General features: G+C 34.5%; 2 protein-coding genes across 2 annotated transcripts; one reads left to right on the top strand and one right to left on the bottom strand.

Annotated features, from left to right (window-relative positions):
* Window positions 1-4,302: 4,302 nt before the first annotated feature.
* On the top strand, window positions 4,303-9,041 carry LOC133035590 (short integuments 2, mitochondrial). Its single transcript, XM_061111563.1, has 7 exons — window positions 4,303-4,779; window positions 4,858-4,935; window positions 5,034-5,175; window positions 5,278-5,348; window positions 5,816-5,912; window positions 6,478-6,692; window positions 7,173-9,041. The coding sequence occupies exons 1-7, from the start codon at window positions 4,513-4,515 to the stop codon at window positions 7,410-7,412; spliced, it is 1,110 nt and encodes a 369-aa protein (XP_060967546.1). The 5' UTR covers window positions 4,303-4,512; the 3' UTR covers window positions 7,413-9,041.
* A 1,654-nt stretch (window positions 9,042-10,695) lies between these two features.
* Window positions 10,696-14,918, bottom strand: LOC133035874 (putative disease resistance protein RGA3). The gene is made up of 4 exons (XM_061112306.1): window positions 14,613-14,918; window positions 12,432-14,479; window positions 11,966-12,329; window positions 10,696-11,463 (listed from the first exon to the last, which is right to left on the bottom strand). The coding sequence occupies exons 1-4, from the start codon at window positions 14,916-14,918 to the stop codon at window positions 10,903-10,905; spliced, it is 3,279 nt and encodes a 1,092-aa protein (XP_060968289.1). The 3' UTR covers window positions 10,696-10,902.
* Window positions 14,919-15,156: the final 238 nt, after the last annotated feature.

Here is a 15,156-nt window from a genome sequence, read left to right on the forward strand (position 1 = left end):
GAATATGAAGATAAAATGGCAGCCTTATCCACTCAAACAGACCATAAAAGCTGGAATCATTTGAAAGAAATAGAGAAATCGTACAATGTGTATTTGGACAAAGAGGAAAAATTTTGGAAACAAAGGAGTCGTGCTCTTTGGCTAAAGGAAGAGGACCGCAATACCAAATTTTTCCACAGAAAAGCGAACTCAAGGAAGAAGAAAAACGCAATTACGGGGCTGCTTGATCATAATGCTCGCTGGGTTTATGGAAATAAAAAGGTGGGGAAGGTCGCTTGCCTCTATTTCAAGCAGCTGTTTACTGCCCAGCCAGCCAATATAGAAGAATTAAACGAGTTCCAACGCATTGTGCCAAACAAAATCTCCCGGGAAATCAATGAATATCTTGTCTCTCCATTTACGAAGGATGAAGTACTACAAGCCATGCGAGATATCAATCCACACAAAGCCCCGGGCAATGATGGAATGCCGGGCTTGTTTTATAGGAAGTTCTGGCCGATTATTGGAGATGAAGTTACTACGGTTTGCTTGGGAATTCTAAATGAAGGAAAGAGTGCTGAAGCCATCAATGACACATTAATTTGCCTCATACCGAAACTTCCAAAACCAGTCCAAATGTCAGAATTTCGCCCGATAAGTTTATGTAATGTGGTCTACAAGATCGTGGCAAAGTGTTTAGCGGGGCGTATGAAACATAGTCTTCATCAAGCTATTTCCGAGGTTCAAAGTGCTTTTATCGGAGGAAGATTGATCCAAGACAATGCTATCATCGGTTATGAAAGCCTTCATAGTATGAAGTTGAAACGATTTGGTAATGGAACAAAAATGGCCCTAAAGTTAGACATGTCCAAAGCATACGATCGGGTTGAGTGGAGCTTCCTTATGACTATGATGCGTGGATTGGGATATGATGAAAGGTGGATTGAGAAAATTATGAGGTGCGTTACTAGTGTATCCTTTTCGGTCTTAATAAATGGTGAAAGAATTGGGAAATTCCATCCTTCTCGGGGCCTCCGCCAAGGTGACTCTCTCTCCCCATACCTATTTCTTATTTGTTCGGAGGGATTATCTTGTTTAATACAGGAAGCCGAGAGGGCTGGAGCAGTGACAGGGGTAAGATTTGGAAGAAATGATGTTACCGTTTCGCACCTTTTCTTTGCGGACGATAACTTTGTTTTCTTTGAAGGGAAGGAGGCCGAATGTAAGACCATGAAGCAGATTTTCCAGCAATATGAAAGGCTTTCGGGGCAGAAAATAAATCTTGAAAAGTCCGAAGTGAGTACGGGAAAAAGGTTATCAAAGGAAGTAGGACAACAACTTGCCAACACTCTTGGGGTCCGATGGGTCCCTAATCATGCCATCTATTTGGGGCTGCCTAGTTACATAGGTAGGAAAAAAAAAGAGATTTTTGAGGTAATAAAAGATAAAGTTTGGAATAAACTTAAAGGGTGGAAAGCTTCAATGTTCTCTCAAGCGGGGAAAGAGATTCTTATAAAGGCGGTGATCCAAGCTCTCCCTAGCTATTTTATGAGTTGTTTTCGTCTCCCAAAGAAGTTGATCAAAAACCTCCACTCATTGGCTGCCAACTTTTGGTGGGGAGACACTAAGGAACACCACAAACTCCATTGGAGCACTTGGGATAAGATGTGTAGACCAAAGGAAGAAGGCGGTTTGGGGTTCCGTAGTCTCGCTGAATTCAATCAAGCTCTTCTAGCCAAACAAGGTTGGCGCCTCATTCATAAACCCCACTCTCTTTTAGCAAGAGTGTTGAAACATAGCTACTACCCTAATACTTCCTTTCTCAATGCAAAATGTCCCCAAAACGCATCTTGCATTTGGAAAGGAATTATTTGGGGAAGGGAGATCATACATGAAGGTGCCCGGTGGAGAGTTGGGAATGGTAGAACCATTTGAGTTTGGCAAGACAAATGGCTACCAAGGCCTAATGGCACAATTGTCAACCGGCCTTGTGAAGTGAATCCGAATACAACAGTGAGTAATCTACTAAATAACAAGGATGAATGGAATATAGATACTCTCAACAATTACTTTCATAAGGAGGATGTTCCTTGGATACTAGGAATCCCTATAGATACTCACTCGGAGGACATGCTTATTTGGCCTTTCACGAAGGATGGGAACTACATTGTCAAAAGCGGGTATCGAGTAGCTAGGGAGATGAACCTCACTCCTACCCGAAGCTCTAATATGGATCAAACTCATGCTTGGTGGAAGATGTGGTGGGGTCTAAATTTTCCTCCCCGAATGAAGCTCTTCGGTTGGAAAATGTGTCGAAATTGGCTCCCGGCAAAAACTAATCTTGTTCATAGAGGTATGAAAATTAGTCCAATTTGTACTAACTGTGGCAGATTTGATGAAACTCTCTCCCATGCTCTATGGAATTGTGAAAAGGTGAAAAAAGTTTGGAAACTTATGCCTTCTTACAATATCATAAAGGATAGTAGAGGGAATTCAATGATGGACTTGCTGGTAGAATTCAAACATAAGCTTGCTAAAGAAGAGTTTGAAGATGTTGTCAAGGTCCTTTGGGCTATTTGGGAGAATCGAAATAGACAATGGACCAATCAACATACTATGAATGGTGCTCGTCTGCTGGATTGGGTGTTCAATAGCTACCCGAGAGAGATTCATGGACAAGAAAATCCAGCAAAGATGCACCCTGCTGCCGAGAAAGATCAGTGGCAAACTCCCCCGGTTGGCACATATTGTGTGCATTGTGATGCAGCCCTGAAACCGAACCAAGAAGGGGTGGGGCTTGGCTATGTCTGGCAGGATTGGAAGGGTAACATTCTCTCTGCAGGTATGAAGTATCAACCAATTTTCTGCAATGTGAATATTGCTGAAGCTCAAGCAGTGGCAGCTGCTCTTAATGACAAACCGAAGAGTATTCACCACCCTTTTGAGATCAGAACGGACAGCAAACTTCTGGTGGATGCAATTGTTCACAATGGAAACTCCCTTGATGACATGAAGCCGATGGTGAACCAAATCAAGAGACACCCAGATTTTTCACAATGTACAAAGTTTAAACATGTAAAAAGAAACCATAACTTAGGTGCTCATAGCTTAGCTAAGAGAAGCCTTGACAAAAAGTCAACCCATTCTTTTTACAATTCTTTTCCGGATTGGTTAACCATTGTTTGTAAGGCTAACCTCTCCCATTCTTTGTAAGTTTGTTGGTGTTGTTAATAAATGTTTTGTTCAAAAAAAAAAAATATATACATTTAATTTTCCTTAAACGAGTTATGAATAAAATAACTAATTAATTTTATTACAATAATAACTAACTTTAAAACACATTAAATTTATACAATAACAAAATAAAAATATAATAAATAAAAAAATATATAAATAAATAAATGTAGGCTAATTAGTATTTTTGTTCTCTGAACTTTGACATGTACCAAATCATGCCCCCTGAACTTTTAAGGTTATTGAAAATGCCCCCTGAACTATTGAGATTGTTGAATTTAAGGATTTTTTTTCTAATTTTAGTAAAAAAGTCTAACATGGATGAAAGTTTAGGGAGCATAATTTAGTGCAGTCAAAGTTTGAAGGCATGATTTAGTAGATATCAAAGTTTGGGGAACATGGTTTAGTACATAAACAATTATTGAAATGGTAAAATTGAATAAAATTAGACAAAAGTCCTTAAATCCAACAATCTCAATAGTTCAGGGGGCATTTTTAATGGTCTTAAAAGTTCAGGGGCATGATTTAGTACGTGTCAAAGTTCAGGGGGCAAAAATCCTAATTAGCCATAAATGTATTAATTATACCGAGCTCGGAGAGAGAGGGAGACAGACATGAGGTGGTGGTGGTCCAATGCATGAGATGGAGATGAGGACACCGACGGGAGGTGATGGTGGTGGTGGTCCGACATATGCGACGGAGAGGAGAAGGAGACCAACGGGAGGAGGGGTGGGTGGAGATCGATGGACGAGAAGAAAAGGAGATTGAGAGAGGGAGGAAGACGGCGAGAGAGGAAGACGGTGGTGCGGAGGCGTGAGTGTGATTTTGGAGAGTTAAGATTTTCATTTTATTAGGGTATGGGAAATAGAGAAGAAATAAGTAGGCATCTAGGAAATAAAAAAGAAGTAGGTGGGTACGTGGAAAATGTGGCGAGAAGTAGGTGAAGGTTTGTACTCGACGGTTTAGAACCGTCGGCTATTGGCTTTTTTTTTTTTTTTGTGACTTAAACTAAATAATACTAAAAAGTGTTCACCCAAGAAAGTGGGCTGGGCTAAATAGGATTTGTCAATATATGATAAAATTAAAAATTATATTTAAAAAATTGATATTTTTGTAACAATATAATTAGGTATTGTTTGAAAATTCAAAAAATCTCAAACAACACTAAAAGAGTTTCGAAACTAAGAGCATTTCTATGGAGTGTGTTACAGTGTGATCTTCCTCAACCTTCGACTACCTGCTAATTTCATTCCCCAAACCCCATTAGTTATTCAGAGTTTTCTAGGTAAACTAAAAATCATGGGTGTAAAGAAATTACTTAACAAGGGTTTAGGAGAAATGGGCTTTAACGCCGGCGGCGGTGTCATCAATTGGTTCCCTGGTCACATGGCTGCAGCTTCCCGCGCCATTAGAAATCGACTCAAGCAAGCTGACCTTGTCCTTGAGGTACGCGATGCTCGAATACCCTTGTCCTCTGCTAATCAGGATCTTCAATCTCATCTCTCTGCTAAAAGACGTGTTATTGCTCTCAATAAGAAGGACCTTGCCAATCCCAATATCATGCCGGTAATCTTTCATTGATATTTTGTGTATAATCTTTAATATTTTTTTGTTATTTCTGTTTATTTGAATTCGTTTATGTAGAAATGGGTTCGTCATTTTGAATCGTTTCAACAAGATTGTATACCCATTAATGCACACAGTAAGACTTCAGTTAAGAAGGTTAGTTAGTTGAGTTTGATTTCTTACTCCCTTGAAAGTTTTTTGCTTTCTTGTTCTGTTGATTTTAATGGTGGAATGTATGTATGTATGTATTGAAGCTTCTTGAGGTTGTGGAGTTTAAATTGAAAGAAGCCATTTTGAAAGAGCCAACTTTGCTTGTTATGGTTGTTGGGGTTCCTAATGTTGGAAAATCTGCTTTGATAAATTCCATACATCAAATTGCCTCGTCTTATTTTCCTGGTAAGTAAGAGTATGTGGTGATTAAGATTTTTTCAGGGCTGATATTTTGGTTGAATTCAAAAAAAAAAATGATGTTTTTGAGTTTTGTTTGTTTACTACTAGTTCAAGGGAAGAATAAGAGAGCAACTGTTGGTCCTCTGCCTGGTGTTACTCAAGATATTGCTGGTTTTAAGGTGGACTAACTTTTGTGTTTTTGAGTTCCTTTCTACTGTCAAACAAAGTTGGGTGTGCATAATCATGCTTTATAGTCTACTCCTAAGATTCATGTTGGTTATGTGCATTTTAAGATATTTAAGACAAGACTATGTTATAGTGGAGACATCACTTTTGTCCCTATTGGTTGGAACGTTTTTATTTTCGGTATGTCAAGAAATTATCATCCAATTTTTTCTAATATGAAGATGTATCCCGCTAGTTTTCAAAAAATTCTGAAAAATTTATAGTGTTCAAAACAAGATTCGAACAATTAGTTGTACATGTGTTAGTTTTTTTTTTTTTAAAAAAAATTTACGCATGCAATGCAACTGACTATTCTGAACTCTATTTTCGACATTGTAAACTATAATAATTTTTCTTTTTGAAAACTGGTAAGATGTCTATTCCTTTAATTTTTATTCAAAACTTTTTTTTTTTAATACAGATTGCTCATCAGCCGAGCATATATGTATTGGACACTCCCGGTGTACTGGTTCCAAGTATCCCAGATATAGAGACAGGATTAAAGCTTGCTCTTGCAGGTCAGCCCTTTTGGATTAGTTCTCTTTGTTTTTATATTTTTTCTATACTAAATTAAATGAACATTTGATGCTGTAAAATGTAATAAGTACAAAATCTAGAATCGGTTAAACTGTATATTGTAGATTAGTTGCTGTGATATTGGCTATTGATTAGGTTGATCAAGGGAATAGAAAATGAATTACTATCCTTCAATTCTTGCTTTTTTCCCTTTCAAGAGGACCCTGTATACTGAGATGTGGGCTTGGAGTTATTCATTTCATGCTGCGGATGCATCACCGGCAAAAATATAGGAAACTTAGTATGTGCTCAAAATGATATAATTCTTATCAAAACTATTACTGTAGCTGAAGAATAGAATAGCTAAAAATTACATGTAGATTCTGAACAGAACATTGACAGAGATAGAAACCAGACCTGTCTACAGAGATAGAAAGTTATAATTTGATTTCTTTTATTTATGTTATACATAATTGTATGTTCATTAGTTAATATATCTTTTAGAGTTGTGGTATGGTATTGCTTCTTCATTTTTACCTGAAAAAAGTTTGTTGACTTTGCATGTAGGGTCTGTGAAAGATTCAGTGGTTGGAGAAGAGCGTATTGCCCAGTACTTACTTGCAGTGTTAAATACCCGACGGACTCCTTTTCATTGGAAGCACTGGAACAACAGGAGAGCAGAAGGGATTCAATATGATGCTGCTGAAACTGTGGAACACAGCCTTAAAGATCTTCGGTCACGGAGGAAAACACTGGATAAGTCTAGTGTCCGGTACATTGAGGTAAATACTTGTATTTCTGCTAGAGCTGCAATTTCTATGGTTATAATCCGAAGTCGCTACTTTTTGAATAAGCTTGGTAGTGTTTGTACTTGTTAAGATAAAACTCTTTAAATAGGATTTCTTTATGCATTATAGTAGATTTTCCTTAAAAACCCCTCAAAACTGATATGAGTAAAATGTAAAATGCTGCCATTTGTGTACTTATTTAATTGCCATTCTACAATTTCTTCAAAAAAATACTCAGAAAATCTCTTACAAGTCTCTCACTGGAACATACAAATTGCATACATTTTTTCTTTCATCACGGGAATCTAACAAAGAACATCTTCATATTTTGATTTCGCCATGATACATCGAGTCGCACATTCTCGACAAAGGATTTCATGTAAAATGGTCTAATAGTTTAAGGATTTCATCTTCATTTATCATTGTTTGTTTATTTTTTTCATATTTCTAGTTTTCATCCTATATCTTTTGCAGGATATTGTTGCAGAAGTACAACATGCATTATATTTGAGTGTGTCGGAATTTAATGGCAATTTGGAAGATGAAAATGACTTGGAGTGTCTTATAGAGCAACAGTTTGAAACTCTGCAGAAAGCACTGAAGATACCCCATAAAGCCTCTGAAGCTCGTCTAATGGTATCAAAAAAGTTTCTAACACTTTTCAGGACTGGTAAACTTGGTCCTTTTATTCTTGATGATGTTCCTGACTCTTAATTTAATATGCTTCATCAAATATATAGAATGTAGTTTCTTTGAGGTTCTTTCTTTTTTTTTTCTCCTTTGTTAATATTATTGTTTGATTTGATCTAATTTAGATAAAAAAGACACTAACTTAGTTTAATCAAATATTTTACACTCTAATTTGTGAATGGTAGAGCTAAAACACACTTATAACATTGTGCTAGCACAAATATAACATTGTGCTAAATTTGGCACACAATAAATGTACCTTTTTATTTACAATTTTGCTATAATCATTAATTAGTGTCGTCAATACATATTTTATAATTATAATATTGCTATTAATTTTTTTAAAAGAAAAATTTAATTTATTGTTATAATAATTATTTTTTTTAGGGAAATTATCTCATATACTATTTTTTTAACCATTTTTTTTTTAAAAAAAATTTACGGTTTGGGTTTCTAAAGTGATTGCAGTGCTAGTTGCAGTAGGAATTTCTGTACGATTTTTTGTTGCAATTTAGGTTGCAGCGCTAGTTGCAATAGGGATTTCTATGCCTAATTCAGTAAAAATACAAAAAAAGTTGTTTTGAAGTGTAAAAATGAAGAAGTCCCCTTTTTTTCTATCAATTTGCATTTTAAAATAGCGTATGAGAGAGCTAAAAGCTTGACACAACTTAAGAATAATCAATAATTTTTTCTTTTAAAATTCCAATCCTTGGCATAAGCCCTCCTCATGGCTTTGCTCTTGGTGTTATATTTACCCATAATTACTTATACAAATGGAGATCTTATTCATGCTTATATAGTTGACAACACTAGATGGTTTTTATTGGTTTGTCTTTGAACCAATAGAAAATACTTGTTGTCTTTTACTGCTCTATTTTTTTTTTCTTTTTTAATATTTCTACTAGTATATGTTTGCTGCTCTACTGCTTCTATTAGGTTGTGTTCTCTTTCTATTTGGTTGTTTAAGTTGAAAAAATTGTAGTGATAATGTTTGAGTGCATATTTAGGTGCATATGTCAGTCTTCCTTAACCACATACGAGCTGTCTTTGATCATAAATCAAAGAGCTCATTTATGACCGTAGATATGCTCTACCGAATAAATATGCCATTCCCAACCGTCGATGGCAACCCCATTTATTCCGGCCCAAAAATTGAGCCTTTGTGAGATAGGATCCCGCATTGACCAAGTGTTAAGCAAAAATTTTACATTTAGACTATAAAATAATGCAAAACACAATTTTATCTATGCTAAATTCATAGAATAAGATTTGTTAATTTTAAGTTCAACCCATGCAAGATTATAAAAATAATCTCTTAATTACATTGGGGTAAATTTGGAATTGCATACATACATTATGTGTAGAAGGATCAAACTACTTGTAGTGAAGAATACACTGTTTTAGAAATTGAATATAAGGATCCAGTAGATGACCACTTTCGGGAATCCTTTGCTATTTGAAAATTTGGAAAAATTCCTAAGTGTATGACTTTTTATGGAATTTTGAAATTTATATTTTATATCATTTTGTGGTATCGGCGACTGCACTCAGTCCTAGCAACTAAGTTGCCTATGTATCTTTTTATAGGAATCAAATCAAATTTTTTTTATGAGGTGAGTCACCTCTTTTTTTGGAATGCCATTTAATTTGTTATGTCTTTGAAATTTAGTACACTTTAGAAATTTTTTTAAATTTTGTGAAGTGAATGATCTCTTTAATATTTCAAGAGCTCATTTAGAATTTGATACCATTTTGTATGGTTTTAAAATTTTATCACTTTTTTATCGTGATAGATTTATGTCTTCAAATTCTATTTATTATTATTATTTAAATAATAAATAAATGAATTATTTGACTGATTTTCTTAGTTATTATTCCCCACATTTAAAGAATAACATTTGATATTTGATAATGTTTAAAATAATATCTGAGATATTTTAAATTATGAGATAAAAAATAATATCATTATTTTATAATCGAAATTGAGTTTCCTATTCAAATTTGAAAACGTTAAATGATGATATATAATATATGTGCTTATTTAAAGTGGGCATGTTTGTCACTAAATTTTTACAAAATTTCTTAATCCTTCATATGACACGTACACATATATTTACAATAGGAGAATTTGCATATCTATATACTTAAAGCACATATACAGAAAAAGAATTTTTACTCTGCGGGATTTATTTATTATAAAAAAATATTTATATCTACATTGTAATCACTATTACTAAATTTATTTAATTTTGTGGGGCTTTTATATTATTTTGGTCTATAATTATTAAAATAAAAAATTTACATTTGATTTCTTAAAAAGTAATATTTTTGTTAGTGGAGTCTATAGCTCCCCACATTATTATGAGTGGGTCCATCTGCTTGTGTATCTCAAATATTCTTTTGGTCTCATCATTCAAACTCCTATTTTCATAACTTTGGTCTCATCATTGAATTCATACCAATTCACAAAGATTAAAATTTGGCATGTATATATATATAGTATACGATTTGAGTTTTGAAAGGAATAATTTATCCCTTGGAATCACTTTCTTTTTCAACCTTTTAAACCACTACTAACTCATGTTTTTCGGTGTACAGAAATCTATTTTTGTATATATATATATATAGCATAAATAAGGTGTCGATTAAATTAATTCATTATCATTTAATCAAAATTTATATTTGACTGCAAATAATTTTGACAGTAAATTCATTTGTGGAATGGGAACGTTCTATGAATGAGAGCATCCAAATTTTAGTAGAATGAAGGCATTCTATGGATGAGAGCATCTAAATTATGGTGGAATGAGCAATTCTTAGATGATGACATCTAATTTCATTTATAAAATGAGGGCATTCCATAAATGAATATAGAGAAATAGGAATGAGAGAGGAACAAAATACACATAAAAAAAATAAATAGAAATAAATTCATTCATGAATAGGTACCCTTATATATTTTTTATTTTTTCAAGTGTCATCCCATTCTCAACTACTCTATTTGTAATTTTTTTTTTATATCAACCTCACCACCCATGTAAGGTAATAAGTGAGATAAAATAGGAAAATGTGCAGTTAAAGAGTAAAGAGAGTCTCCTGATTTTTGACGGATTATTATTTTAAAACCAATTATTCTTTTTTTAAAGAAATAATAATAATTTTATTTATTCTTTTTTTTTTTTGTTCAACACCAAGTATAGAATTGGTTGGTAGTATATAACTACTAGGACAATCTTCTCTCTTAGTCTAACTTTTGGGAGTGAGTTCGTTCTACCCAAGTAGTTGTATCATATTAATCTCAGATATGTAAGCAAACTCAACTTGAAGCCGAATTGATTATTTATAAACATTACAAAACAACTTAGATTAAGCTCCCATTATTATACATTAGATAACACAGTTCTTCTTCTTCACCTCTTAATAAAAAGTCTTTTAAAATAACCAAAAAAATGTCAAATTCATAATCTTAAACGATGACATGCATAGATATATGCCATTATTAATAGATTAGATACTAAGTAAAGTCCTTGAGGAGAGTCCTGACCCATTCTTCTTTCTCCTGGTCAGGAAGACTGAATAGAATGCTAAGAAAACCATTGTTTTGGCTGATGAGATTGGTAGCTTTATGTCTCTCAGTCATCGTTAGGGTAGTGTTCTTCGTCAATTCATTGTTAAGTTTCACAATTTTTGCATCAATTCCACCATAAAGATCTTTCATTTCTCCAGCAATAATACGAGCTGCTTCTTTGATTGCCTCTCCAATCTCACCAAAGCCAGAAACATTTTCATTCTTTTTTGCCAAACTAATATCAGATGATGTTATCGAAGGCACAAGATCCATCGGCGGTGGAATGAGGTCCTCTCTCTTACCTTCTTCAGTTTCATCATCACTCATGGTTTTTGGAGCTTCTGGAGAGGATGACGATGAAGACGAGGTAGAAGCCTGGTCTTTATTCTCAATCTCAATCGATTTTTTGATGATTTTTTGATCCTCCACAGTTAAAGAGTATAGCTCTTTCAACTCCTCATAAAATGGAAATGGTTTATTTCTGAATTCATTTGCCTCTGGATGAATCTATAAAATTATAAATGTAACAAAATTAAGAGAATGAAGACTTTATTTACAGTGTAGAACTAAGTAAAACACCCATTTCTAAACAATACTAGTTTAATTAGCTTTAGTAAACTTAAAACAATGAGAAAAAAAATAATGTAAATTGTTAAAATATTAGGCTAACAATTTTTATCAATAAAAATGCAGTATTAACCATTCTCATAGTTTAATTGATTTGGTATATATATATATGGCTAATTAGAATTTTTTCCCCAAAACTGGAATTGTTTATGTACTAAATTATGCTCCCATATTTACCAAATCATGCTCCCTGAACTTTTATCCATGTTAAATTTTTTTTACTAAAATTAGACAAAAGTCCTTAAATTCTACAATCTCAATAGGAGAATTTTGAACGACCTTAAAAATTTAGAAGGCATAATTTTATACATATCAAAGTTCGGGGGGCAAAAATCTTAATTAGCCTATACTATATCATGTGCTATGTTAAATACACAATTACCTGGATGTATACATCCCACACTATCTCTTCTGCAGTGACCATCTTTTTACACGAGTTCCATGTAAATTCATTACTGCATTGTCCATTTAATATTTCATGGACAATTTCGAAACGTTTCTTTAAAAACTTTATTTCAGACTCGATGTGTTCTGTAGGAATGTTTGATAACTGAGGCAACTTTCCTACCAATGATCTCTTGATAGCTTCCAAATGCTCAGCTGGGTTGGCATTAATCTCTTCAGCTTTGAGTTTTCTGCTCTTGTATAAATCTAACATAGTCTGAATAAGCTTAAAACTCTCATCCTCAGTCCAAATTTTTTCACTCAGTCCAGAATCTGTACTAGTTTCTTCTAATGACTTCTCGCTGATAAGCATGAAATAAGAATAAACATATTACATGACTGTATATAAATGTAGTTACAGAAAATAATATTTTATATATGAAAGAAAAATTATTTGGGGTTACCTAACCATGATCTGCTGCTGCTCAATCTGTTGTCGAAATTGACAATTCATAGCCTTTTGATCCTCAGTCGAAGTACCAAATATTCTTACAACAATGTCGTCACCATGCATTTCATCAGGTAATAATGACAGAAGCTGTGGGCAGTCAGTGATCTGAATTTCCATAAAAGACTTTCTCTTTGATAGCCACTGTAGCTGCAATTCTGTTATTGATAAGTTAGAACAGCCAGAGAGCCACAAGTATTGTAAACTCTGTTTACATCCTTCAATCCATGAAGGAAAAATCTTTGCTTTTGGTAAGTTGGAGAGTTTCAGTCTTTGAAGTCTTATGGTAGGACTGATCTTTGGTTTTTCATAAAACAAAAGCTTCTTGCAGTTACTAATCACAAGAGTCTTCAATGCTGTAAGGGATTCTATTACTTTATCGGATAACAACTGCAGCTTGTGGCACTCATCAATCATTAGTGTTCGAAGAGAAGTCAAGTATTGGATTCCATTGTCATGATCAAAGAGTTCTTCTTTGGTAGTTATGGAAAGAAATATGAGATTTTCCCTTAGATTCTTTATGTTCTTTGGAAGACCTTCAAGCTCGGTACACCCTTGAAGCTGTAAAGATTGCAGACTTTGCAGCTTGCAGATGGAATCAGGAAGTTTGGTGAGTTTACAATTCCATGACAGGTTGAGGCTCCTTAAACGCTTCATTCCACCGATGTAACTGGGCAACGTTTCGAAAGATGATTTACTCAGGTCTAACATTCGGAGGTTGACATAATTCTTGATCAGCTGTTTGTTGAAGAAGAAATTGATTGAAGGTTTCGATGATAGTCCTGGGAAAATAATGGTTCGAACACTTTTCATCTTGGTGAAGGGAACTTCAACTCCATGGCAGCTATTATCATCATCATCATCGTTGTCAAGTTCTCGATCAGTTGGAATTCCATCTGGCCTGATTGCTAGATGTCGAAGTGTGTTTGGAACTTCTGATTCATCAACAGATGTTTTCAGCATGAGGTACTCATTTTTCGCAACAGATAATGCAAACTGATGGATGATATCATCCATATGGAATGTATAATACCATCCATGGTTGATTACATTTTTGAAGAAAGATTTCAAACGAAGCTTATTAAAAACTTCATGTCCAATATCTTCTAAACATTTGCTTTCATCTATTGGAAGAACTCCATGTGCCATCCAAAGCTGAATCAGTTCCAAACTACAAATTTCCTTTCTCCTTTCGAAAAGTGAACAACAAAGAAAACACCGCTTTAAGTCGAATGACAAATCATGATAACTTAGTAGAAGTGTAGCAGAAACTTTAGTCATGAGACCTTGTAATTCCCATATCTTACTTTCTTTAATTCGATTCCAACTTTGCTCATTCGAATCTGAGTACAATAGGTTCCCTAAATTTTCCAGTACTAGAGGAACCCCTTCACACTGGTTGAGTACAATTTCCTTACCAATTTCGATAAGCCTCTGTCGAAGATTTATGTCTCGTACTCCCTCAACACATGCATGTTGAAGAAACAAGGATAAAGAATATTCAGGTGAAAGGCCTTCCACTTTGTGAGAAAAATCTGGTTTCATACACCGAATTCTGAGTTGTTCATTACGTGTGGTTATAACAATTTTACTTCCTTTACAACCTCCTCTTAAATAACCACTCAACTCCTCCCATTTTTCCTCATCCTCATCCCAAACATTGTCCAGAATCAACAAAAATCTCTTCTGCTTTATATACCCTTGAAGTTCAGCAATCAAATGATCTTTCGCTGAATTCTTGTTCTTTTTCTTCGTGATGTAATCGAGCATCATTTCAAGGAGTTTGTGAACCTCCAATTCTTTGGTAACTGACACCCAAATCTTAAGCTGAAAATAACGATTCACTCTTTCGTCTTGAGAAACAAGCTTGGCAAGTGCAGTCTTCCCTATGCCTGGCATTCCATAAATATGAATAACAGAAAGTTTGTGATCATGAACATGAACATGATCAATCAAACAATCAACTATCTTTCTCTGTTCATCGTCTCTACCAATATATTCCTTCTACTTTTTCATGGAGACCCAACTTTTGACGATCAGCATAAAGTTTATCTAAACTCTTGGTTATGTACTCAATACTATGACCAAGGTAAAGACTGAAGAAAAGAGGATTAGAGCGCGAAACAAAACGCCGTACCTTTCTACTAGGACTGCCATGCTCTTCCACAAATTTTCTTCGCTGTTTTTCGCATTCGAATTCATCTAATACATCCTCAGCATCAAGAAACACATTTTTAAGCCGTGTGAGCCAGTCAATTACATCATCCTTCTTCACTTGATTCTCTATGGCATCTATGAGGAAGCCTTCGATCTTACGAATGTCTTCTCTAAGCTTTTCTATGTTGCCTTTCAAGCCTCTAGCTAAGCATATTTGTTTGTAAGCAGTGGTACCAAGCTTCTCTAAGAGAAATATGGCTACATCAGCAGCAATTAGTTCAGCCATTTTTTCACACTCTTCTCTGCAAAACAATAGTGCAGTGCTATATTAGATGACTGGTCCAAATGACATTTACATTCATTCATTTTCCTTTGATTGTTTGGTCAATATCAGTTTGTGATGCATCTGGTTTGGGATTGATTAACTTCATTTACCCTATTGATGTCACATATAGGGGTCCATCACATGTAGTATTCAATCAACAATCATTTTGAATTGTTGGAGGTATTGAATTCGATAGAAT

This window comes from Cannabis sativa, chromosome 3, assembly GCF_029168945.1.
Source record: "Cannabis sativa cultivar Pink pepper isolate KNU-18-1 chromosome 3, ASM2916894v1, whole genome shotgun sequence".
NCBI classification, from domain to species: domain Eukaryota; kingdom Viridiplantae; phylum Streptophyta; class Magnoliopsida; order Rosales; family Cannabaceae; genus Cannabis; species Cannabis sativa.